Source organism: Spermophilus citellus, assembly GCF_964194105.1.
Source record: "Spermophilus citellus genome assembly, chromosome: X".
In the NCBI taxonomy this organism is placed as follows: Eukaryota; Metazoa; Chordata; class Mammalia; order Rodentia; family Sciuridae; genus Spermophilus; species Spermophilus citellus.
The window spans coordinates 131628165-131655508 of record NC_138190.1 but is presented as its reverse complement, the minus strand read 5'-3'; the positions used below and the strand labels follow the sequence as shown (position 1 = coordinate 131655508).

The following is a 27344-nucleotide window of genomic DNA, read 5'->3' as shown; positions in this document are numbered from 1 at the left end:
TAGCCAAACCTCACTGCCTGAACCAACAGAGCAGGCTGACAGTTCTGTACAGAATCAAATGGGCTACCAGGGCACAGCAGAAATGGACAGTGCTTGAGAGGGGAGTCCAGGCAATGTAGGAGAGAGATAAAGCAACATGGGGTGTTCTTCCCACTCTGCCAGCAGTCTGTCAAAAATACACACTCACTCTAAACAAAGCCATAGGGTACTCCCACTCCCACCACCCAACCTGGCCCAGGTGCCACCCCCATGCTGCCTACTTCATCCCACCCATTTCCTGTAGGATCTGCTTTGCCATGCCACAAAGGAAGCTGCAAGCAACTGGAGGGTACATGTCTACACTGCTTCCCTACAGTTTCCCCTCTCTCCAATCAAGGTCCTGAGTGTTGTGTCTGAGTAGTCAAAAACGGTAGGCTTTGTTGATAGGAGAGCCCACTGGATGCCACAGATTATTTCTGAATGGTTGGTTTAGAAACAAATAGTGGCTATTTAGCATATCTCTCACTTTTTTCTTAGTTGGGAAATGTACCAAATCACCAATCATATGCTGGTCTGCATAAATGCAGAATCTAGATTCTGTCTAGATCTGTCCCTGCCTTCCAACAATGTGAACACAGGGCAGAAAAACCTTCTCAGATATCCAAAAGTTGGTAGGTATGAAACAAAACATCTGTTGCACTTCAGGAGCAGCATCAAAATTGTTTTAAAATTCTCTCAACATAACTGTGGCAACCCTAACACGCAGATGAAAACATACATTTAGTGCTAAACTTGGGCCACATTGCTACCAAAAAATGAAAGCTGGCATGGGAATAGAATGACGTAGCAACATCACCTAAGTAAGATGAGATAAATTCTATATCTGTTATCAAATGATATTTGAAAGGCCATGAATTATATTTGTAGATTTTAGTGTATTTTTTGGTTGAGCAAAGTATGCTTAAATTTCTTCTGAGGGATTTTATACTTCAAAGGCCAAAAACTAAACCAAAATAAAACAAAACCAGAAACCCACCCATAAAGCAGCTAAATTAAACTTGCTAAACAGTTCAGTTGGTGGATAAAAATCACTTACTTCATAAGCCTGGGGACTGGTTAGGCACCTGGCGATGGGCCCGCAGCAGTTGGGGAGTGTGGTGGTGAGAGGAGGCCCACTATGAGTCAGCAGAGGCTTCAGGTAGCTGTGAGTGGTTAAGGAAGGGCTGCGCTTTTTCCACACATTCAAAAAACAACTCAATTAATGACAGTTATTATCACAGTATACCAACCATCGACCACTTTGGAGGTTAACAAAGGGCTTTCACATATGCAATCTCATGTTGTCATCACATGATGACAGTGAGAAAGCAAAGGGAGACCTTTTATCATCTCTATTTCACAGATAGGAAAACTGAGGCTCAGAGAGGTCAAGGACTTGCCTAAGTCACACAATTAAGAAAATAGAAACTGATCTACTAATCAAAATTGGCCTGATTTCCAATTATGTGCCCATTCCACTACATCATATTGCTTTTCTGATTTTACCAAAAGTAAAAGGAACACAAGGTCACTCTAAATTTGGCACTGAAGGAAGCAAGGAAGAAAATAAAGAATGATAATTTTCAGGGAGGAGATTAAATATTTTAATAGTACACAAGTAATAAAAATGTTTTTAATAATTTACTGTGGATTCAAGTGGCCTCCTGAACACTCTAAGTTGAACTTCAGTATCAGGTTGAATCTTTTCCTGTAAAACTGTAAGGAGGTAAGGAAAGTCAATTCCTAAGACATTTAAATAAACTATGTATAATGAACGCCTCTACTATAGACCCTCATTTCAACAGATAAAAACAGATTGATAATATATGATACTCAGAAGAAAAAGGGAATCACAAGAAAAAGGAGGGAGAAAGGATACAGACATATATATCATATTCCCCACATGCTTTTTTTTGTGTGCTACTGGGGATTCAAACCCAGGGCCTCACAATTGCTACGCAAGTGTTCTACCACTGACCTGGATCCGCAGTCCCCCATTTTCCCCATATTCTAAAATGAGAACATGGACTGGGATAGTAGGGGATAGGAAAGGTAGCAGAATACAACAATTACTAATAGGGCATTATGTAAAATTGTGGATGTGTAAGCGACATGATTCTGCAATCTGCATTTGGGGTAAAATTGGGAGTTCATAACCCACTTCAATCTAATGTATGAAATATGATATGTCAAGAGCTTTGTAATGTTGTGAACAACCAATTTTTTAAAAAAAGAAATAACTCGATTAAAAAAAAAAAAAGAACATGGACTGGGGATATAGCTCAGTGGTAGACTTCTAACCCAGCATGCACAAAGCCCTGAGCTTGATCCCTAGCACTCCAGGGGTTGGGGCAGGGGAAGAATATGAAGCTAAGATAGTTCTTAATTAAAAATGGGAAAGTCAGGGGCTGGGGTTGTGGATCAGCAGTGCAGCACTCGCCTAGCACACATGGGGCACTGGGTTTGACCCTTAGCACCACATAAATAAATTAATTAAATAAAGTATTGTGTCCAACTACAACTAAAAAAAATATTTAAAAAAATGGGAAAGTCACACAAAATTTTGATTTGCCATATTACTAAATTGTAAGTAAAGATTAAATTTTCAACATAAATATACTTTATAAAATATCTGGCCACACAAAGCCAATGAAAAAAACTAGAATGATAAATTCTACTAGTACAGAAATGTCTAAGTCTGTGTCCAATGGCACTGAGTAGGATACTATTAAGGCTAGCAAGTTGTGGTGTTACACTCTCTGAATAAATTCCTTAGGAGAATTTGCCAAAAGAATAAAAACAAGAAGAACTTGCCAAATAATTTTGACAAAAGAATCAAGAAAATCTGAATAGTCTTCTATTAAAAGATAAAAAAACCCATCCCATATGAAAAGAAAGAGGCCCAAATAACTTCAATGTTAAAATCTTCCCAGCATTTAAGGAAGATACATCACCAATCTCATATTGACTCCTTCAGAGAACAGAAAAAGAACAAACACTCCCCAACTTATTTTATAAGGTCAGCATAATATTGCTATAGAAACCTAATAAAGAACATTACAATTTTAAAAATCACAAGCCAATATCTCCCACAAAAGCAGACACAAAATACTAACAAACTAAATCCAATGATATATACAAAAGGTAACATATCACGATCAAGTGGGATTTTTTCCAGCAAAGCAAGAATGATTTTATATTCAAACAACTGATCAATGCAAATCAGCACAATGACAGGTTAAAGGAGAAAAAAAATCATGTCATCAACTAAACTGATGCAGGAAAAACATAAATAATACTCAATGTCTATTCATGATAAAACTCTCAGAAAACTAGAAATAAAAGGAAATATTCTTAATTTCCTAAAGGTTACATTATACTTCATGGTATAATACTGAAAAATTTCTCCCTGAGATAAGGAATAAGACAAGAATGTCATTATTACCACTCACCTTCAGCTTTGAGCTGTAGAGGTCCAGCCAATGTAATAAGACTCAAAGAAGAAATACAAGGGCATCAAGAATACAAATAACAATAAATACTGGAGAGGATGTGGAGAAAAAGAAACTTTTAAACTGTTGGTGGGGCCATAAATTAATACAAACACTATGAAAATCAGTATGGAAGTTTCTAAAAAGACTAGGCACTAGACTCACCTATACCAATCCTTGGTATTTATCTTAAAGAATTAAAAATCACCATACTATAGTGATTAGTGCATACCCATGTTTATAACAGCACAACTAACAATAGCCAAAAAATGGAATCAGCCTAGGTTGGATACAGAAAATATGGCCTATATACACAATGGAGTTTTACTTAGTCATAAAGAAAAATGAAATTATGTCATTTGCAAGAAAATGGATGAAATTTGAGAACATTATATTAAGCAAAAAAAAAAGCTAAACTCAGAAGGGCAAGGGTTATATATGCTTTCTCTCATATGTGGAAGCTAGAGAGGGAAAGGGAAAAGAAATGTGAAGGGATTACATGAAAACTAAAGAGGGATAAGTAGAATAGAGGAAAGATACAGAAGGTAGGGAGGGAAAAAAGAAATACAGGCCAAATATATTGTTATGTTTTGTGCATGTACAAATGTATAACAGCAAATTGCAGCATTATGTACAACTATAATGCACAATAAATGTAGAAAAATAACAAAAAAAGAAATACAAGAGCTTGTAAAATAAAAAATAACACATCATTATTCATAGATCACTCAAATCGTGTATGCAGAAAACCAAAAAGAATCTATAACCCACTAGAAATTGTAAGTGAACTTTAGTAAGACAGCTGGACATAGGATCAATACATAAAATCCAATTATATGTATAACAATAACAAACAGAAAATGAAACAAATACCATTTGCAATAGCATCAAAAGCATCAAATACCAGAAAATGGGGAGATATGCTGTGTTCATGAATTGGAAGTCTCACATTGCTAAGATATCATTTCTTTCCAGTAGGTTTTTTTTTTTGCTTATTTTTAGCAAGACACAAAATGTATAAATTGACCAGATATTTCTAAAATTTAAAGGAAAATGCAAGGGACCTAAAATAGCTAAGGTAGTACTAGAGAAGAATAAACCTACATTTACTCTACAGTAATTAAAAAGTGTGATTGATATAAAAATAGAGAATAGAAAGTCCAGAAATTGGCCCCTACTTATATGGCCAAGTGATTTACAACAAGGATTCCACTGCAATTTAATGGGAGTAATGATGGTATTTTTAAAAATATTTTTTAGTTGTAGATGGACACACTCTCTTTATTTTTATGTGGTGCTGAGGATCAAACCCAGGGCTCATGCATGTGAGGCAAGTGCTCTACCACTGAGCTACAACCCCAGTCCAGTAATCATTGGTATTTTTAATAAATGGTGCTAGATCATTTAGATATCCATATTGGAAAAAAAACGTAGATATTAACCATAAGCACCTCGCATTACAGGTAAATATTAATTTGTGCTAGGCATGGTGACACATGCCTATAAATCCCAGTTACTTGGGAGGCTGAGGCAGGAGAATGGCAATTTCAAGGCCAGTCTGGGCAACTTAGAGAGACCCTGTCATAAAATAAAATAAAAAGGCTGCCAATATAGCTGGGGATTGAACCCAGGGCTTTGTATATACTAGGCACTGCAAAAAAATTAATTTGTGATGGATCAAAGACCTAAAGATGATGCTAAAACAGTCACACTTTTAGAAGAAAATGGGAAATATATATTCATAACCTTAGGACAAAAAACACTAGCCACAAAAAAAATACTACAATGGACTTCATTAAAATGCAGAACTTCTGTTCTTCAAAAGACAGGATCCAAAAAATGAAAAGGCATGCTACAGATTAAAAAGACATAATCCATAAAATTATCAATAAACTTAATTCAGGAATATAAAAAGAACTATAAGTAAATAGGAAAGAGAAAAGACAAAGATATCTAAAAGATGTACAAAAACCATCTGAAAAGATGCTTTTTCCTGGGTATCAGAGAGAAATGCAAAGTAAACTACTGGATATATCACTATATACTCAGCAAAATGGCTAAAATTCAAAAGGCTGATAAATACCAAGTTCAAGCAAAGAAGTGAAACAACCAGAACTCCCTTAACTTGTTACTGGGTGTAACGATGAATTTATCAAATTGGTTACAACCACACTGGTTAAAAACACTCCAGAAAACTGGTTGGCAGTATGGATTAAAGCTAAACATATATTTGCCCCAAATTCTACTTTTTGGTATACACCCAAAAGAAGTGAGTGCTTATATCCACCAAAAATATACATATATTCTAAAATATTAATTTCATTTGTTATGGCCAAAAGCATTTTCAAATGTTTATTAACAGTAGGATGGTTAAAAACAAAAACAAAAATCATATAATATATTCATACCTTGGAACACTACAGAGCCATAAAAAGAATGAATCACTGTTACATGCTACAACATAAATAAATTACATGGAAGATACTGAGCAAAGGAAGTAAAACACAAAAGAATACATAATACATGTTCCATTTTTGTGGAGATCAAGAACAGATAAAATGTTATTCATGCTGACTGAAGTCAGAATCATGGTTACCCCTTTCTGGGGGTGGCAGGGATGATGTTACTATTGCAAAGGAACACAGGGAACCTTCTATGGTGCTGGAAATGCTTCTATATAGCTTTATATGGATGGTGGGCACACAGGTGTAGATATAGGTCAAAATTCATTAAGCTAAACATTTAAGATTCATGTACTTTATTGTATTCCAAGTTATACCACAATTTTAATAAATAATCCAGTTGTACCCAAGAGAACCAAAATCTAGAATGATGAATAATTAATTCTCCCAGGGCACCAGGTATTAACATGACCAGATCTTGTGTAGTACTTAATAGGGTAGTACTGAATCAAACAAGTCTTCATGTTTACTTCTATAAGAATATTTTTTTAAAAGCTGGTACTCTTTCTGTACATTAAGATCATTTGTTTGTGTATAATGCAGAAAATGTACAAAACAGTTTATGCAAAAGATGCTAAAATAACTGTTAAATCAGAGGGATGAAAAGCCCCAAGAGGTATGCAAATGGCTTATATCCAAAATGCTGATAATAGAGCCAAAAGTAATGACATAATCTTTAAACTATTTTAAAGAGCCAGGCTGTCTCCCTCCCTAATGGGAGTCTTAATACCACAGATATGCTTGCATTCTTATTTCCATACAGTAATTTAATTTTGAAATACTTGTAAAGAGTGAATGCAAATATCTGGTAAATAGAATATAGTAAGTAGTAGCTTCTAATCATAAGTGTCAAGTGCATTCATGTTAAGTATATGAGGCTTTGATCAGCAAATAGAACAATTTTTACATGCTTATCCCAAATTTGCTTCAATGGAACCTAAACCAAGTTTTCATTCACTTGCTAATAAATCTTAACCTGAAATAACTCCATGGTTTCTTTTTTTCTGATTCAAATTTCAAATAAGAAAAACATCTGAACAGTAGCAAAATGTTTTTAAAGGCATGATTTAAACAAGTAATAGAACACCAACACTATTCAAAGCATAGCTATGAAGAAGATTTACAACAGGACAAGAAAATATGATCAATGAAAATATTTAGCTATTTGTGGCACTTTTGTGGTGCTGGGGATTGAACTCAGGGTCTGGAACATTCTAGGTAAATGTTGTACCACTGAGCTACATCCCTAAGCTTATTTTTATTTTGAGAGAGGACCTAAGTTGCCCATGCTGGCCCTGAACTTCGGATCCTCCTGCCTCAGTCTCCTGAGTAGCTAGGATTACTGGTGTGTGCAACACTTATGGCATTCTGAATGTATAGTTGAGTCTCCTGGTCTTTGAAAAGGTCAGGGAAGAAAAGGCATGTCCCTGCATACTGTAGTAATCTATCAGTACTGAAGTTTTATTCCATCTCCATGTTTTCCCCTAAGGCAGCCTTTCCTAGTCCACCCTAGCAAGTACCCCAACAAGAACAAACAAATACCTTTTATATGATTCACTAAGTTAGCTTAAGGACAACAAATATTAAAATTTGCTCAATAAATAAACCTATATATTGAAGAAAGTATGACATCTGGGCTCTTGATTCCCTCCATATAACCGGCCTTTACAATAATAACTAGTCCCTACTGGTTTCCTGGGTGTGCAGAGGCATTCAATTGTGTGAATTTCCTCCTTCACACACTGATGAAGAAAGGGAAGACTATAGGTTAGGTTTTACATTCCACTTCCAGAAAGCAACTGTCAAAACAGTTGTTCTAACGCTAGGGTTGTTCAGTAGTAGAGTGCATGCTTAGCATGTGTAAGGAAGGCCCTGGCACCATAAAACAAACAAACAAAACAATTGTTCTGTGTCCATACTATCTTTTTTTTTTTTTCTCAATGAAGGATACTTATGATCGAAGTTGTACCATATCCGGAAGAGCCAAGCACTCTCTGCTTTGGTAGTTCTCCGTTCATTTTCTGGAATACCCTGCAGAAAGATAATACAAAAATCATTATATACACAAACACATTTGTATAGAGTCCTTCCTTAGTAGAATCAGAACTAGAGCCTACAGAAAAGAAACTTTCCAACCTGGGTAACATTAGAAATTTAATGGCTTGTATAGAGCAGTTTTGAAGAAATTTAAATATTTGTCTGAACATCTCTATTATTCAGAAGACTTGCTAATTTATGAATCTATTGTCATTTTTAAAAGTCAGTGTAGGAAAATTCACTTTTGAAATCTGAAAGACTTATACCCCCAATGCAATAGCAACTTAAGTAGAAAACATCATACCAACGTTCATTCCTATCTTTGGGAGTTGTCATGGGTCTCAAAAGTAACTGGCATTCAAAGTTATTATTATGTTCTTAACTCACTAGCAAAATGAAAACAAGCAGGGAAATTCCATGGTAAGCCTGATTGCTTAGGGGAGAAAATTAATACAGCAAGCAGGCTCCTTCTAAAATAGCTTCCAAAAAGATAAACTGTGTCCTTACTTGTAATATGGTATGGTCAGTAGTTGGGCAGTTAGACTATCTGGTTCCAGTCCTGGCTCACCAATGTTAACTAACTTCTTACCTCTCCAGACTTGAATTTCTTCATGTGTAAGATGTGAATGTTAGAGACTCCCCAAGGCCCTTTCTAGTGCTAGTGTTCTAAGGTTCTATAATTTTCTAAGAGCGCAGAGTTTAGATTCTGGGTTTTGGTTCCTTCCTGTCTTCCCTAATTCTCAGAAGAAGTTATTATTTTCCTTGACATGGATCAGTACATACACAAAAATGTCTGAGGACAATGTGTGGGCTTATAAGTACTGAAGAACATTTTCTATATTTCCTTTCACATCACTAGGTATGGTTTTGCATAGCTTCACCTTATTTATTTACTTACTTACTTACTTACTGATTTGGGGATGGAACCAGGGCTTGTGCCTGCTAAGTACGTGCTCTAACACTGAGCTGTATCTCCAGCCCACGGTATTTTGTTTTATTTTTATTTATTTATTTTGTGTTTACTTCTTGAAAAGCAATTTGTTTATAGATCTCACCACCTCCTTACCACATTAATACCTGCACATCCAACCCGCAATTTGTTTATAGATCTCACCACCTCCTTACCACATTAATACCTGCACATCCAACCCTCCCCACACTCCATACTTACTATAGTGCTCCTCTGTGTTTCCTTGCAGACATTTATTGAGTAAACAATATAACCAAAACATCCATGGAATTTTGAAGTCAGGGAAAAATCTTTTTTTTTTTCTTTTCTGTATATCACCACTTACAGTCACCAACCTGGCTCTATCCCTGCAATTCTGTTTCCATTTCCCCTCTGGTGACAGAGGTGACACAGCTGATGGAGCCTTATTCAGACAACAATCAAGAATTTGTCCTGTGAGCTGCATGATAACTGTATTCTGGTTTTGCCACAGGGGTGGAGGCATTGAGGAGCTATTACCACTTGGACACTAACCCAGCAGCTTGGCATGATGGGAATTTATCCAGCCTGGTTTGTCCAAGTATTTCAAGCCCATGGAATTCTACTTTAAGGCTCTGACCACAAAAGAGGCAAGTACTTACTATATCACATACACACACAGGCATTCATCACTCAACAGCTAACAAAATTAGCATTTAGGAAATGAATCTGATAAATGTTTTTTTTTAACTATACCCTAAAGAAAAATATACCAGTGCTTATTTCAGACAAGAACAAGAATCCTGTCTTGAAAGAGATGCTTTCTGTTTTCAAAAACATAATTTCATTGATTTTTCATCTTATGTCTAATACAGAGTCACATATTCAGTGGTGCTCAGAAACCATTAAACAGCAGACAGAAAATACTGAAAAAGGGTGGTTAGTCTAGAAAGTGCAGCCAGTTACACTGTGCTCAATCCAATAGGCTGGAGTTCATAGGAACAACTGAGAAACTGACACACGGAAGGAAAGAAGCAAGGAGATAAGAAAGTGCATTCTCCTGAGCAGGCAGGGAAGGCTAGTTCAACATTCAAAAGCTTCTAGGCAGTTCTCAGGGGCAGCTGCTGGTCATCCAATTTGAAAGTTACACAGGAAGAGCAGCTGGAGTGAGGCTGACATCAGAGACAAGCCTTCATGCGCAAACCAAAGTGGAAAAAGGCTCCCTGTGCCAGAGCAGTCACTTGAAAACCCAGGAGTGCTTGAGAGACTACTCCCCTCTGTGGCAAAAGCCCAGGATGGACTACAGATAGGAAACCTGCCACTCTTGATAACCACAAGCTAACTAAAATGTGGTTTTGTCTCTATGGAGTAGTGAGAAAAGCCAGGAATGAAGTCAGTTAAAAGCTGAGGCAGACAACACAGGATCTAAATAGTGACATGAAGTCTACAGGAGGCTGTTTTCTTTCCAAATGGCTGTTCACTTGACAGAAATGCCAGGGACAACACAAATGCATATTTACCAAATGTTCTTGGTCTGAATCAACACCAACCCTAAAGGAAAAACACAAAGAGCAAGTGAGATTTTGAAGCCAAAAAAAGGCCTAGTCACATATGTACATTGTCAGGAAACTACTCTTCTCAACACAGAAGCTATGGAATGGTTAATGTTTTCTTACCCTCTACGGTTGTTGATATACATTTTTGGCTCCTGACACTTTCCTTAGCAACAGCTTGGATTCTAAGGCAAGCAGGGTGAAGAATTCTATTCCTGTAATCCCACTCACCAGTGTCAGTAAAATACCATTTCTTCTCTGAATGTAAGTCCACTCTAAGCAGAGTCAGGGAGAGCAACACTGCCCAGTTGTTGAATAAGAACTAGTGGAAAGTTCCCAAAACAAGGCTGGCACAATGCAATTCCAGGAGGGAGTTGCATGTTTGGGGACCTTGCAGCTTTCATGGCAATATTTTGTTATGATGATGGAAGAGAAGGTCCAATTTCAGTTTTTTCATAGGCTAAAGAACAGACATTAGTCTTGGTTCTTCAAAATTTGTTTTTACCTGTGCTTCCTGGGGAACAGCTTCATTAAGAAGTTCTTGTGACTCTTCTACTCACCAACTCTGTTCTTTCTTCCTCTACCCTGCCCCTCAGGCTTCCTATCCTTGCCACCCCAGCTGCTGCAGCATAGGCCCTCGTTCTGACTCACAGGGCCTGGAGTATAAGTCTTTCCATCACCAGGCTCTCCCCTAAAGTAAGTGTCTAATGTACAGAATTTGTTGGTCACTCCCTTCACAGAACACTCAGAGTAGTTTACAATCCAAACGGGCAAGTCAAAAAAAAGCTCTTTGAATGGCATTCAAGACTCTTGACAAACTAGTGGCCACCCCACCCTCCAGCCTACCTTCCCACCCTCATTCCCCACCATTCTCTTATAAAAAATGCCTACCAAGTCCTCCCCAAATCCTTGTCCTTTCGGGACCTCCATACCTTCACTCATGCAATTCCCTCTAGCTGAGATGTGCTTTCCCTCATTTTCCTACTTGTCTACTAAGTTACAAAGTAACTGTTCTATGACTTCTCCAAGCAGAATTTTCTCCTCTGTGCTTCAGCAGCACTTCTTAGAGTCCTTGGTTATAATACTTAGCACAGTATAGTTATTTACCTGTCAGTCTCCCCAAAAAGACTGTGAGCTCCTTGAGGGTAAAGGCCATGTCTCAATTCATCTCTGTATCCCCAGAGTCTAGCACAGTACCTGACACACAATAGGTGCTCAAATGTTTATCAATTAAGTTAACTACTACAGACAACACACACAAAACAGCAGTATGAAAAGCTGTAGCAGCAGCACCCCCAAAGACAAGTAATACTCAAGGGAGGAAAACGACGCCAAGACACCTCTGGTAGGTAAGGTTGTCATGATCAAGTAATTGAAAACAGATGGCCATGACAAGATTCAAAATTCAAAGAAAGGCTCATTTTTACTTTGTTAAAAATGGGCAGATGCTGTTTAAGGTCTTCTCAGTCACATTAAAGTCTAACCACATTTATGCATCTCAAGTGACATCTAGTGGTCTTGAAGATAGTACATTTATAATGTTCAAATGGTTCCTTTCCTGAAGCCAATACAATGTAATAAACATTCACAGAGCACTTATTATTTGCCAGGCACTGTGCTAGGCACAGGGCATAGACATGAATTAAACATGGTCCCTGCCCTCAAGGAGCTCACGGACTAGTGGGGGAAACAGACACAGAGCAGAATTGCTAAGGGCTTGCTGTCAGGGAACACTAAGTTCAAATGTGCACCTGGCTACCATCTAGCTGTATGAATTCAGTCAAGTTATGTGGTCCTATGGACCATAATTCTATCATTTGGAAAATAGGGCTAGTATCTACCACAGAGAGTTGCTGCAAGGATTAAATGAGAAATAAGTATCAAAAGCTTTTAAGAAGGGAATAAAATCTACAGAGTTATGCTATATCCATGTACAAATGTACCACAATGCATACTGCTTATATAATGATAAAACACTAATTAAAAAATAATGACAGAAGGGAGATCGGTAGAGTAAGTGGATTGAGTTAGGGAGAAGGGAAGGGAAAGGGAAGGCACTAGGGAAGAAAACTGAACAAATTATGTGCAGGTATGATTAGGCATAATGAAACCCACTATTATATATAATTATAATGCATAAACAAAAATTTAAGAAAAGAGTGTCTGATGCATCTTTAATGCTAAGTGGTAGCTCTTATAACAAGACTGTATTATTACATAAAACAAGACTGCATTATTACATAACTAAATGAAATAAGTGCTATAATAGAGAAACCCAACGTTAAGGAGTGGTTCTGAGAGAAAGGAACAGGGTGCAAAGGAAGAGACGCTTGGCTGTGTCACTGGGAGTGACACAGAATTCCAGCCAGAGGGAACAGTATGAGCAAAGGCTCAGAGACAGAGAAATGCAAAGCAAGTGCAGTAGATAGGCAGCCAAATGTGACTGTCATAAATTATGTGAAAGGACACAGGAATGGCTGGCTGACTCTAATTCACTGAGCATTCACTGGTTATGAGACAGTTGAAGTGCTCCTTTACTACTGTAAATTAGATCATGTCATTCCCCTCATTTTAATATCCTCAGAGATTTCTAATTTTATTTTAAAATCCACTCTCTTCACCACATCTTACACAAGACCTTACAGCAGGGGTTTACAAACTACAGCCTACATACCCCTCTGTTTTTATCAATAAGGTTTTGTTGGAACACAGCCACACCAATTACATAGTTATCTATGGCTGTTTTCGCACCAGCAATGAGCGGCTAAGACAGAGACCATATGATCTGCAAAGCCAAAAACCTTTCCTCTCTGTCCCTTTACGGAAGTCTGGAGATCCCTACTCCCATGGAATCTTGCCCTCCTCATTTCTACCTACTGTTCAAATCACTATGCCCCCACTATATAAGGTTTTGTGTTTATCTAACAGGCCAAGTTTGTTTCTGCCTTGGCATCTGCACTTGCTTCTCTCTGCCTGGACTGCTCGTCTTCCTGATCATTGTTTGACAGTATCTTGTCACTCAGGTAGACTGAGCTCTAACATAACCTTTCAGAGAAAACTTCCTTGACCTTTTCATATACCCCCATTCCCAGTGAGTATCAAAGTACCTTCTTTGACTGACATCACATTTAATACATCTAAATTTGTCATGTTCATTTGTTTACTAATCTATTGCCTATCTTTTCCCACTAAAGTACACACTTTACAAGATCAGGCGTATTATCATTATCACTGCCCTTCTCTAGGGCTTTAAAAAAATATATATCTTTTTAGTTGTAGATGGACACAATATCTTTATTTTGTTTATTTATTTTTATGTGGTGCTGAAGATCAAACCCAGTGCCTCACATGTGCGAGCGGTCTACCACTAAGCCACAACCCCAGCCCTAGAGCAGGGCTTTTTAACCTTAGCATTATTGATATTTTGGCCCAAATAATTCTTTGTTGGCAGGTTGGGGGATGACCTTTCCTGTGCATGATAGGATGTTTACCAGCATCCCTGGCCCCCACTCAGCAGAAACCTGTAGAAGTCCCCTCTCCCAATTGTGACAATCAAAAATGTATCAAAACACTGCCAAATGTCTCCTGGTGGGCAAAATGGTCCCTGGCTGCAAATCACCGAATTGGAGCCTAAAACAGTGCTTGACACATAGCTGGTGCTCAGTAAGTGATTCATCAAGTGAATGGACAAAGACACATTTGAAAGGCTATGCAAAGAGCTTTGTAGACATAAGCTCACTGAATCCTAACAACCACCCTAAGAGGTAGCTACTAAAATGGACATGATATAGATGAGGAAACAGGCTTTGAAAGGTTAAAGAACTTGCCAAAGATTGCAGAATTAGTAAGAAGGGGCAAGAACTCAAAACCAAGTTTAAGTGTGCATGCATCTTCAACTTTCAGGATACCTCAGTATTTTCAAAATTATACTAGGCAAATTGGGAGGGTGGGAAGAGAAGCTTAAAACACTGCCTCTGTCACAAAGAAGCTGAAAAACTCAAAACTAAAAACAAGAAGTTATCTAAGACTATAAGGCAATGTATTTAATTGCATTCCATTCATGTTACAAAATGCGCAAGATGGGGCCAGCCAGAGAGGTTTCAAAGCTAGTGACACAGATTAAGCTCTATGTGAGTAGCTAGATTTTTGATTTTGCTTTTTTCTTGGCAGGGATAGTAAAGTATGGGTATTTTGTTTAGTTTTTTGTGGAGGGAAAAGAACTGATTCTCCTTAAACCTGAGACTCTACCGAAGAGTATTACTTTTCCTAAATTATCTTACATTTAATTTTGTTGTCCTTAGGAGAGTCTTCATTTATAAGCCATTGAGAAAAGAAAGGAACTTAGTCCTTTTGAAATGTACTACTGTCAATTTTTTATGCATTGTGGTACAGAAGAAACTAAATAAAACCAGAGGCTCCTCTGTCCACCATTTAATTTCATATATATCACCTTGGACAACTAAGAATCTTTCTAAGTCTCTATTTCTTCATTTGTAAAACAGAGTTTCTATAATTAGATAAACACATTAAATACAGTTAGCACAATGCCTAGCACATATTAGGTGCTCAATAAATTCCAGGTCTTCCTTGAAGCAATAATGTCTGTAAGAACATTAGGGTTATAAAAACATATGCTACAGTATATTGTCTACTACACATAATAACAACACAGAGATTATTAAAAAGGGGATTTGGATAGCAAAGAGAATAAGATGGCAATAACAACATTTAAAGTGTTATTCAAGGCTGGCTGGTCTTTACAAAATTAAAAGAAAGGCATGACAGAACGGAAAAAAAAAGAACAGATTCTATAAAATGTAAAATGTTTTCTCTAATGAACCTTCATATTCTGGAAGCCCGGTAACCCTTAACATCTATGAAGTTTTAGCCAAACAGAACTAAAATCTACAAAGGCTTCAGCAACACAGGCTGCTGTATCCATGGAAACAAATGTAGAACTCTTGAGATACAAGACGGCTTTCAAATTGAATACATTAAGTAGTACACATTGAAGACTAAGGCCTCATGATCTTGGCCTTGGTTTGTTAGGTTAGAAACAGTGGTGATCATAAACATGAGAAAGAATGATAACATCTATTATGGATTAGAGCTGGGGTGAATTGGACTGTGTCACACACTACAAATGAATCCAACCTGGTAATATGACTGAACACCTTAAATATATACATATCCTTCTTTGTGGTATTGGGAATTGCACCCAGAGCTGTATTTACCATTGAGCTGTATTCCCAGCCCTTTTTATTTTGAGGCAGTGTCTAGCTAAATTGCTGAAGCTGGCCTCAATCGTGTGATGCTACTGCCTTGGTCTCACAAGTCACTGGGATTATAGGCACGTGCCACCATGCCCAGCCATGCACATCCTTTAGGTTAAGCAATTCCATTTCTAGGATGCATCCTACAAATAACTGCAAAGAGGTGTACATACTTAAGAAGGTTCACATTATTGACAGTAACAGCAAAATCCTCAAATGGTAATGGCAACAGGAAAATTTTAAACTCAATACAAAAATCCAACAACAGGAATTTTAAAAAAAATTTTTGTAGTTATAGATGGACAGCATGCCTTTATTTTGTTTGTTTATTTTTATGTGGTACTAAGGATTGAACCCAGTGCCTCACACATGCAAGGCAAGAGCTCTATCACTGAGCTATAGCCCCAGGCCTAACAACAGGAATTTAAGTACTTCTGGATATATGCCACCATTCAAATAATGATATGAATTCACGCTATATTACGTTTAACAAAATCAGTCTACGAGAGTACCCTTAGTATTGCACATTTTTGTTCAAAATACATACATTGCCTAGCAAAAGATCTGAAAAGATATCCTTCAAAGGGTTAACGATGGTTTTTATTTACTTTTGTTTTACACAGTTTCATTTTTCTGTACTATATCTTCTATGCTTTTCAAAAGGAAAAAAATGACACATTACAGAGTCACCAAAGTTTAAAATCTTCTCATGACTAAAAGAAAAATAAGCTGAATTAAAATATCATATTAAAATGAGGCCTCCAGTTCCTACTTACCTTATATGCAAGCACGACAGCATGGCAGTGGTACCACCACCAAATACCCACACGGTAAAAAACACAATAAGAAGCGTGGTGCTGAACATCATTTGCCGAGCATAAGTGGCAGTGTCTCGAATGGCCAAAGCAAATGCCATTGCACCACGAAGGCCTACAAAGGAATGGAAGAGGTATTCTTCAATAACGCATCACCAACATGAGCTTCATAAAATCAGAGATATAAAGCATGTCCTAAAGTTTAGAAGCAGGTGAACAAATATGAAATAAATATTAATATAGCTAAATATATACAAAATAGTAAGAGAATTAGCATGATACTGATATGTATTGATATTTTAATTCTTTAAAATTTATATTTTAATTTATGTGAAGAATTCATCTTTTGATATACAGTTCCATGAGTTTTGACAATGAGTAGAGCACTGCCATAATGAAGACACAGAACAGTTTCATCTTACCCCAACACCTCTGTGCTATCCCTTTTAGTCTAACCTCTTTGTCACCCTGCCAAACCCCTGATTGTTCTCCATCACCATGATTCTGTCTTTTTGAGAATGTCATGTGAACAGAATCATAGAGCATCTAACCTTTGAGACCAGCTTCTTTCCCTCAGCATAGTGCCACTGAAATCCATCCACTTCTTTGTGTGGATCAATAGTTATGGTTTGGATTTGAAGTGGACTCCAAAGCTCCCGTGTTAATGCAGGAGGTGAAATGATTAGGTTATTGGAGCTGTGACCTAATTGGTTAATTAAGCCATCTAATGAATTAATAAGTTGAAAGGACTACTATATTGGGTGGTAACTATAGGAGGTGGGGTATAGCTGGAGGAGACATTTCACTAGGGATGTGCCCTTGGGGATTATATCTTGACCCTCTCTATACCCCCACCCTCACTTCCTGGTGGTCCTAACTGAGCAGCTATCTTTAATCAGCCCCTTTTGTGTTCTACCTAGCCTCGGGCACAGAGCAATAGTCAGCTGACCATGAACTAAGACCTCTGAAACCATAAGCCAAAATAAACTTTTCCTCTTCTAAGTTATTTTTGTCAGATATTTTGGTGAAAAGCTAACTAACACAAATAGTTTCCTCTTTTTGCTGCTAAGTAGTATTCCATGACATAAATGTATCATGGTTTGTTCTTCCATCTACTCATAAAAAAGACATGTGGGTTGTTGCCAAGTTTTTGGTAATTATGAACAGATTTGTTATAAACATTCACTTAGAGGTTTTTGAGTGAAAACTGCATTCATCTTTACCTTTCTTAACTTGAATTAATATATTTTTGAACCAAAGATTTGGAAACAGAATATAAAAAAAATTCTATAGAAGGGAATAAGATACTATAAGAATTTTCACCTTGATTATGCAATGTCCATGTTTCAAAGAGTCCTTTATTAGGGACATGATTTTTCAGCTTCAAAATCACATAAACTGGCATATAATCTGTGTTGTCAATGATTTCTTGGGGAAGACTAGAGAAGAAATTTTAACTTACCAGCAAACATCATCATATGTTGAAAATTTGATCCAATCTTACTTCTTCTACCCAAATTAAGTAAGAAAGACAAGGGGTAAATATTGGCAGCTCTTCCCAAGAAAATAGCAATCTAAAATTATTAATAGGTTAAGGATTATTTCTTCTTATTATTGACATTATTTAGACTATACATTTAAGACAGTCAAAAGCCATTTCAGGGAGCTCAGTTTTTAACAGTCAATTTTGATTCCATTGTCTAACACAGTGCTGTCCAACACATATTTTTGCAATGAGGGAAATTTTCTATCTGTACTGTCCAATACAATGAGCACCTAAAATGTGACAGAGACTGAGGAACTGAAATTTTAATCCTTATATCATTTATTAATTTAAATTTAAATAATCACACATGGCTAATTGCTACCAAATTGGACAGTACAGGCTTAACATACAGGAAATTCATTAGATGAAGAAAAAGATGTTTCAAAGCAGAGCTTCACTACTATATATTTAACATTATTAATATAATAGTTATAATTCATTGTCAGTGTTGATAAAAAGAGTAATGTTGGCTAAATTTCCTCATCCTTTCTTTTTTTTAATACTTTTATTTTGTTTATTTATTTTTATGTGGTGCTGAGGATCAAACCCAGGGCCTCATACATGCAAGGCAAGCACTCTGCCACTGAGCCACAACCCCAGCCCTACCCCATCCTTTCTAAGAACAAATGGCAGTTCAGCCACCTCACACCACTGAAAGTCCTGCAAGCCCTAATTCATCCCACTGAATCTATACTTCCAACCTGGTACAAAGGACAGGCTTAAGGTGAGTTAAGATTGGTTTTAACTAGAAACCAATATTAGTGTCTTTTTCTCTACTTGCTGTCTTATACAAACTCCTGCTTTATAATTACATTTTTTATCTCAGGGGGCACAATACAGTTCCAATACCATTTCCTGAAAGGAATATAAAGGGAAATCTAATATTGAAAACAAAGTAACATGGTAGAAACAATGCTGACCTTAGTAAACTTGGAAAAGAATGCAGCCTGTAAGATTAAAGGCAAAAGAAGCGCACATACAAATGATGTGTCTATTGGTAAAGTACTCCCATGGGAGTACTGGTTAACAATTCTGATACTGCTAAATGGTCATGCACCATATAATGTTTCAATCGATGACAAACTGCATACACCATAGGTCCCATAAGATTACAATGAAGCTGAAAAATTCCCATTGCCTAGTGACGCTGTAGCTGTCATAACATCAAAATATAGCACATTACTCAGAGGAAACAAACATACTGTTCTGCTCATCATTAAAAAGCATGGCAGGGGCTAAGGTGGTGGCTCAGTGGTAGAGTGCTCCCCTAGCATGCATGAGGCACTGGGTTCAATCCTCAGCACCACATAAAAACAAACTAATGTATCCACCTAAAAACTAAAGATACATAAATAAATAAATAAATATTTTAAAAAAGCATGGCACACTGGGCATGCTGATGTAGCCAGGCAAGTAATGGAATATAGTTGGAGCTTAAGTATGAACTCATGTTTAGTTTAATGGAGATATAAATAGCTACAAAATGAAATATTTATAGATATATGTAACGACATCACTTAGTATATACATAGATTATTTCCTTGGTTTATCAGCTGACAGGGACTAGAATCTAGGACACTCAGTAGTGATGAGCACACCGAGTATCCAGATCTTGGTTTCTAATATCATTCTCCAATAAAAGGAATCGGGACTCCTTGAAGAAATGGTCAATTCTTAGGCTGAGGCAGAAAAGGCTCAGGGAGGCTAAGGGAACAGTACTTTACTTCTGAGGTATTCATCCCAAAGAAAACATAACCCTAATCTAATCATGGGGAAAACACCAGACAAATTCCAGTTGAGGAACACTCAACCAAATACCTGGTCAATATGTCTCAAAACTGCCAAGGGTCCTTAACAACAAGGAATAGCTGAATAACTGTCACAGTTTAGCAGAACTTAAAGAGACATGACAACCAAATATAATATGGTTTTCTGGATGGGACGCTGAAACAGAAAAGGGACATCAGGAAAAATTTGTGTGAATCTGAATACAGTATGAACTTTTGTTAATAATAATGTATTGATATTGGCTCATTTGTTGTGACAAAATGTAGCAGGCTAAGATGTTAACAATAGGGGAAACTGGAGGGTATATGAGATGATTTTATTCTAAAATAAAAATTATCTAAAATAGTGATTTCCTAAAACAAAAGAAAACAATAGCATGTGGGATCCTATAGCAGCAACTGCTAATTCTCCCTAGTATCTCATTCTTTCTAGCCTTTATAGTAGTGGACACTCTTCCCTCCCACTCCCTATTTTTATTTGGGTACATAGCTACCCAGATAAAGACTATGATTCTCAGCCTTCCTTGCATGTAGGTGTATCAAGTGATGTGAAGTGGTACTGATGTGAACATATTTCTGCCCTCAAAGGCAATTGGCAGACATAGGGATGAGACATCTTGGACCACATGGAAAAGAGCAACTCCCTAAGGAGAGCAGGAATAAGGTTGCTTGGGTCCCTGATGACTCTGTAGAGCAGAGCTGACACACCAGCTCAGACTTCTACATGAAAAAGAAAAGAAAAACTTCTGTCTTGTTTAAATGTAGGTTAAATTTGAGTCGTTGTCACATGAAACCAAACCTACATCTTACCTAATGTAGGCAGAAAGAGAACAGCTCTCTCCTGTTAAGAGTCGATTTTTACAAAATTTTTAAATTGAGGAATTTTAGTTCCCAACAGATTTAGGGACCTCTAGAGAACATTTTAACCTTATTTCCAGATTGAGTACAGTAGATCAAGCCATTTGACTGCTCAAAAATTTCTTAAATATTCACAGGACATAAAGTTACTAATCTCATGGTTGTCTTTCAGCTAAGGTTCTTAATTTATTAATAGAGTTTTATCTTTTTATCCAGAAGATTCTGCAGAATGGTATTTCAGTAATACCTTACTTTTCAAGAGAGATTTTATATTGAGTGTTGATTTTTAAAAAAATATACCAATCTCTTTGGCAAAATCTTCATTCTGAGCTTTGTTAAATAACTTCTTTTGAAAATCACTTATGCAAACATTCATCTCTTTGGACACAACCTTTCTTTCTATATTGTGCATTCCACTAGCCCACTATGATTATTCTTTTACCACACTGGAATCTCCAGTCCAAAGATGGCCTTACTTTCTCCTTTATCAGTCCTCTCTCTTATTCACGCACCTTCTTATCCACGTGTTTGTAATAATCTTTCCAATATCCTAATATTAGCTTTGTCCCTCTCTTATTATACTGCACCCACTGAACAAAAGCCCAAAGTTGGATGGACTATCTCTTTTCTTCATGCTTATGGCTAAGTCCTGGACAAAGGCATAGAATAGGGCACACTGGTTCTCTTGATGTAGAATCTGTTCCTCAAACTGAAATGGATTCCTACTTACTGCTCAATAATCCTATTGCATTTCATTGGTCAACTCACTCTCCCACTCTGCAACAATTTCATAAACTTTCTCCATCTTCCGCAAAACTCCTATCACCTGTGAAGTCAGTCTCCAAGATAGTCCCCTTGTATATTCGCTACTCACACTGTACCAGGTTTGGTCTGTGTGACCAACAGAATATTGCAGAAGTGATGACAGTATGCCACTTCCAAGATTGGGTTATAATAGGCATTTCAGCCAACATCTTGATGCTCTCTCGGCTTGCTCAATCTGGGAGAAGCCATGGTTTAGGCTGCCCTATGGAGAGGTCCCTGTGGAACAGGATGGGAGACTTCTGCCAACAACCATGTGAGTAAGTTTGGAGTAGGAACCTCCAGTCCTAGGCAAGTCTTAAGTACAGTCTCTGCCAATAGCATGACTGCACTCTCCTGAGAGATCCTGGAGCCAGATTCACCCAGCTAAGCTGTTCCAGGATTCCTGACCCTCAAAAACTGTGGGAAGTAAAGAATGTTTATTGTTTTAAGCTAAGTTCTGGGTAATTTGTTATAAAATGGATAACTGATACTTCTCTATTTCACTCTCAGCAGATGATCTCACCTTCTACTTCAAGTTAAAAATAGAAGCCATCAGCTAGGAGCTCCATCTTACAGGTGTACCTACCTCTTCACATGCCCTATCCTCTCCTGTAATAAGGGTACATCTTTCCTTCCTCCCAGTGAAGGCCAATTCCTCCCCACATACTTGGGATTCCAACTCTGTCTTCTCATGAGCTTACATTTTTATTGGCTCTCTTTTATATTCTCAGCTTCTTCCTTTTAATTGGTTTTTAAAGACTCAATGTGCTCATATGGAAGAGAGAGAGAAAAAAAGGGAAAGAAAGGGGTCTCATTTGAGCTTTCTTCTTTTATCTACTGTTCTGTGACACAGGCTACTAACTGTTCTTCAGTATTCATGTTCTCCTCCTTCTATTTAGTAACAGAAGCCAAACAGGGTTACCTTTGGGGGTTGGCAGAATGGTACAAACTGTTCTGTCATTTTAATCCGTCAATGTTATTTGTGCAATAAACAGAAATAAAAATAACAGAATAAAATCAATAGAATGGAATAGATAAAGAGAGTTGAAATCCTTATTTGTTTTACTCAGAGGAAAATTTTACATATTTAAATGTATTCTTATCAGTCATATGTCCAAAAACCAAATGAAAATTTCAATTAAGATAGTTTTCAAAACAGAATATATGATAAAGGATACAAAAGCTCCTACTACGAATGTTGGGTTAAAGACATGGTTCTGGAAGGTAAAAAGTGTCAGTCCCATGTAGGAGAAGATGAAATTCTCTGCCAAGAAATTGAGAAGCTCAAACAACTGAAACGAAATTTTAAAAGATTAGTCGAGTAAATAAATTAAGTCATGCGATTTTAAAACATGAGTATTACTAAGATAATGAAATAGATACTTCACATATATAAACTTCATGCATAAACCCGAAATATATGACTCAGAGGGGAGTGAATGCAGAGATATTTCCAGTCCCATAAAAAGAATGAGAATTGTTGCCTCCTCACCTCTTTCAATCAGCTTCCCTACTCTGAATCCCCATCTTCAGTCTTCTCCTCCACCTCCTAACCATGTCAATTTTTCTTTTGGAATGTTCCTTGTGTCTTCCACTGCCCTAGTTTAGTTTTCATCACTTCCCACCCATAATGCTGCAAGAGGACCCTAACTGATATCCCTGACATCCTCATTTCCTACCCCCACAATGAATCTCTAAAAAACAGCAGTTTCAAGATACTTTCCTCTCTATAAGCTATAAAGATCCAACTCAATTTCTTCTTTTATTAGTACTGGAGATTGAACCCAGGGATGCTTAACCATTGAGTCACATCCCCATCCCCACCCCACCCCCCTTTTATTTAGAGACAGGGACTCACTGAGTTGCTTAGGGCCTTGCTAAGTTGCTGAGGCTGGCTTTGAATTTGTGATCCTACTGCCTAAGCCTCTGGGATTACAGGCATGTGCCACTGCGCCTGGCTAATTCAACTTCTTTTCATCCTGACATTGAGTGCTGCAGTATCATGATGGTTTCACTGACTTGCTGCTGACTTTACTTTTTTTGTGGGTCTTATCTCTCAGGGAGGAAGCCTCCTAGAGACAGGGCTTATGCACTAGAATCCTGCACTTGGTGCCCTCCCTTGCTTCCTGCCCACCCCACCCCATTCATGTCACTGCCTCCCCAAGTATCACTAACAGCAAGTATACAAGATTTGCTGAAAGGGATACCATAGGCTGGTATCCCTCTGGCCATTATAGTTATCTATCTCTGCTCTTCTTCATGAGCCCTCTGGACAATAATACCAAGTAGGAAGTTCAGAACATGGGCTCAGGAGTCATAATGCCTAGATTTGAACCTTGCCATCCCCACTTGCTAACTATGTTGCCTTGGACAAGTTAGTTAATTTTCTTCTTCTTTTTCCTTCCTTTCTTTCACTTTTTTCTTTTTTTCCTTTTTTTTTTTTTTTTTGGTAGTAGTAGGTAGTGAATCCAGGGGTGCTCTACCAGTGAACAACATCCCTGGTGCTTTTTACTTTTCATTTTGAGAGAGGCCTTGGTAAGTTACTGAGGCTGGCCACAAACGTGCGATCCTGCATTAGACTTTCAGGTTGCTGGTATTACAAGTGTGTGCCACTGCTCCTCGAAGTTCATCTTCTTAAGACAGAGTTGGCTTATTATAAAAAATGACAATAAACATTAAAACAAGTAAGTTAGGTTTAATTATACTTAACTGATTTAATATGCTATTATTCCTACTTATTTAATAATAATAGCTACATTTATTTATTTTTCAGTATATGCCTGGTACTAAAATAAGGATCTCACGTACATTGTCTTGCTTTTATCTCAAAAAAACTCTGACAAAATAAAATTAAAAAAGAAAAAAAAACACAACTCTGTGAAGTAAGTACTATTATCTATCATCTCTGTTTCATTTTATTTAGTTTAGTTTTGTTTGATTGTGGTGCTGGATCAAACCTGGGGCCTCAGGCATGCTAGGAAAGTGCTCTACCACTGGAGCTATACACCCAGTCCTGGTGGTGTTTTGTTTTTTTGGATGGGTCTCACTATGTGAGTCTTAGAGTTCAAGACCAGCCTGGACCAAACAATGCTCTCACCTCAGCCTCCAACATAGCTGGGACAATTGGCACACACCACTATGCCTGGCATTATTTTATTTTAAAGAACTGATGCACAGAGAAGTTACATAACTTGCTCCTGATTACACAACCAGTAAGCAGTAGAACACAATACAGTGACTGCATAGTCTCAGCTTTAAACTACAACATAGGGGTTGGCAAACTTTTCCAGAGAGTAAATATTTGAGGGTTTATAGGTTACAAGGTCTCTGTCACAACTGCTCAACTCAGCCAGTGTAGCACAAAAGAAACCCTAAGCTATACACTTAAAAAAAGAGTATGTGTGGCTGTGTGCCAATAAAACCTTTAATGGATGTTGAAATGTGATTTCCATATAACTTTCATGGGTCATAGAATCTTCTTGTGATCTTTTCTTAATCATTTAGAAATTATATAATCATTTAGAAATGTAAAGCCCATTCTTAGCTAACAGACTGGCAAGAGCCAGATTTTATCTGAAGGCTCTAGTTGGTGAGCCCCTGCTCTACACTTTACTGCATCCTTTTTAATTTTTACCTTTGTTTCCCTTAGGCCTTTCCAAATCCTTCCCATCCTTGTAGGTATACCATTTCCTTTATGATATCCTTTCAGATACTGAAGCCTCAAACCATGTCCCCTCTTCTCTAATGGCCTATTATGTCACAGAATCTGAAGCACATAATCTAGTATTCCTATCAGGATTCTCATCACTAACAAGAATGGAAACTCTTAATCTGTGGCTTATTAATGCCCTATCCTGTTACCCAGAAAAATGCTGAACGTCCCCCAAGTTGGTTTTCTTCTCTATTCTTAATGCACTGAGTTAATTTGTTAAAAAGATGTGTAACCCCAGTGTATATGCTTGGGAGAGGACATACACTGGGATTACACTTCTGAAGGAGTAGGGAAGGCATAAGTCATAAATTAAATCTGCGACTCCAGGGCAAAGAAAAGAAAGAAATTGTTGCTCCTGCTCTAGTGTTGATCCTTTCCTGGCTCATCTCAAAACTATCTGGCAAAACGGAAAGCTCCTAAATCTTACTATAATAATCATAAGTATGTACCTGTTTCTATTCCTAACAGTACATTTTGGTTATTTATTTGTCCATATATTTCCTAAGACTGGAAAATTATATGTCTATTTTATTCACAATTCCTTTCAGGTGATCACTGCAATTCCTGTGCAAGTGATCATTCAGTACCCAATTACTGATACAGTCCCCTGGGGTTCCTGGAAACAGAGGTTTTGCAGGGTCTGAGTGAAGACTGAAGGAAGTTAGTGTTCTCAAGCCCCACAGATCTAGTCAGATCAGAAATTAAACTTATCTGTATCACATAGTGGCAGTTCTAATCAAGCCAGAGTGAGTTTCTAAAACATTACTCTTAAAAAAGGCTACATTAGGTTAAGAGAAGCTAAATAACTGGTTACTGGAAATACAATTATAAGCCCTGACTATTCTGCTGATCTATCTCCACCCTAAATAAGCTATCACTCTCTAGCTTGCCAGTCTCATCTATTTCTAAAGTCAAAAGAAGAGTAAGACAGGGCTGGGGATGTGGCTCAGGCGGTAATGCGCTTGCCTGGCATGAACGGGGCGCTGGGTTAGATCCTCAGCACCACATAAAAATAAAATAACAATGTTGTGTCCATCGAAAACTGAAAAATAAATATTAAAAAATTCTCTCTCAGGGCTGGGGATGTGGCTCAAGTGGTAGCGCGCTCGTCTGGCATGCGTGCGGCCCGGGTTCGATTCTCTGCACCACATACAAACAAAGATGTTGTGTCCACCGAAAACTAAAAAATAAATATTAAAAAAAATTTTAAAAAATCTCTCTCTCCTCTCTCTTAAAAAAAAAAAGAAGAGTAAGACAACACCTTGAACAAATTAAAGACTATTTTTAAGGAAATTTGTATTTTGCTGAAAGGAGGAAAATTTATTCACAAATTTATTATAAAGTCGGTCTTACCTGTTTTGTTCTATGTTGAGACTCCGTGGACAAATTATTGTATGTGTAATGTGCTTGTGTGATGCCACAAAACAATACTGCAACGACACCTATAAAGACAACAAATTCCAAGTTCACTCATAAAAGGATGGCTCCCAACTTTTAAACTGAGGCTTTTGTTTTACAAAGGCCAATTACATGCATGGTACCTACATTTTCATTTACTTTGAATTACTTTGCTGAGAGGAACAACTTCTATTGAATATTTTGTTGATATCCTAAAATGACAGCTTAAATCCCCATAAATATGTTCAAATATGAAGACGTTGATTCACTTGCAGAAGTGGCTTACTAAATCACTCTTTTATATAAGAGTTTACAATGAAAAGGAGAAAGTAACTCACCTGTGAAGCCCCATGCTTCAGCCAATAGAAAGGTACTCCAAGACATCAAGAAGAACAAGCCTGTCTCCAGCAACTGAAACTCCCGCAATTTGGTGAACTTTGTCACGTGAGACAGTTAAGCCTGGTAACGAGATCTTGGAATACAAATGTGTGACTAGAAAAGTAAGCATCAAAGCAAGGCAACCATGAAAGCAAGAGAAGGGTTCTCTAGCCCTTCTAACACAAAAGCCACAGAATAAGGACACACTAAGGTGAAGAAACTTAGAATCAGCATCTTACTGAAGAGTCAGCTGTCCCTTCAGAGAAAGTGTCATGGCTTAGCCA

At 37.4% G+C, this 27344-nt stretch overlaps 1 protein-coding gene across 1 annotated transcript in view; it reads right to left on the bottom strand.

Annotated features, from left to right (window-relative positions):
* Window positions 1–27344, bottom strand: part of SLC9A6 (solute carrier family 9 member A6) — a 57769-nt gene that overhangs the window by 5170 nt on the left and 25255 nt on the right. The window contains exons 8-15 of the mRNA XM_081276613.1: window positions 27021–27126; window positions 26638–26726; window positions 22751–22864; window positions 18040–18151; window positions 16539–16692; window positions 10457–10487; window positions 7923–8002; window positions 1076–1181 (exon numbers count right to left, since the gene is read on the bottom strand). Coding sequence (XP_081132739.1) covers window positions 1076–1181; window positions 7923–8002; window positions 10457–10487; window positions 16539–16692; window positions 18040–18151; window positions 22751–22864; window positions 26638–26726; window positions 27021–27126 — 792 coding nt within the window. The remainder of the gene's footprint in view (window positions 1–1075; window positions 1182–7922; window positions 8003–10456; window positions 10488–16538; window positions 16693–18039; window positions 18152–22750; window positions 22865–26637; window positions 26727–27020; window positions 27127–27344) is intronic.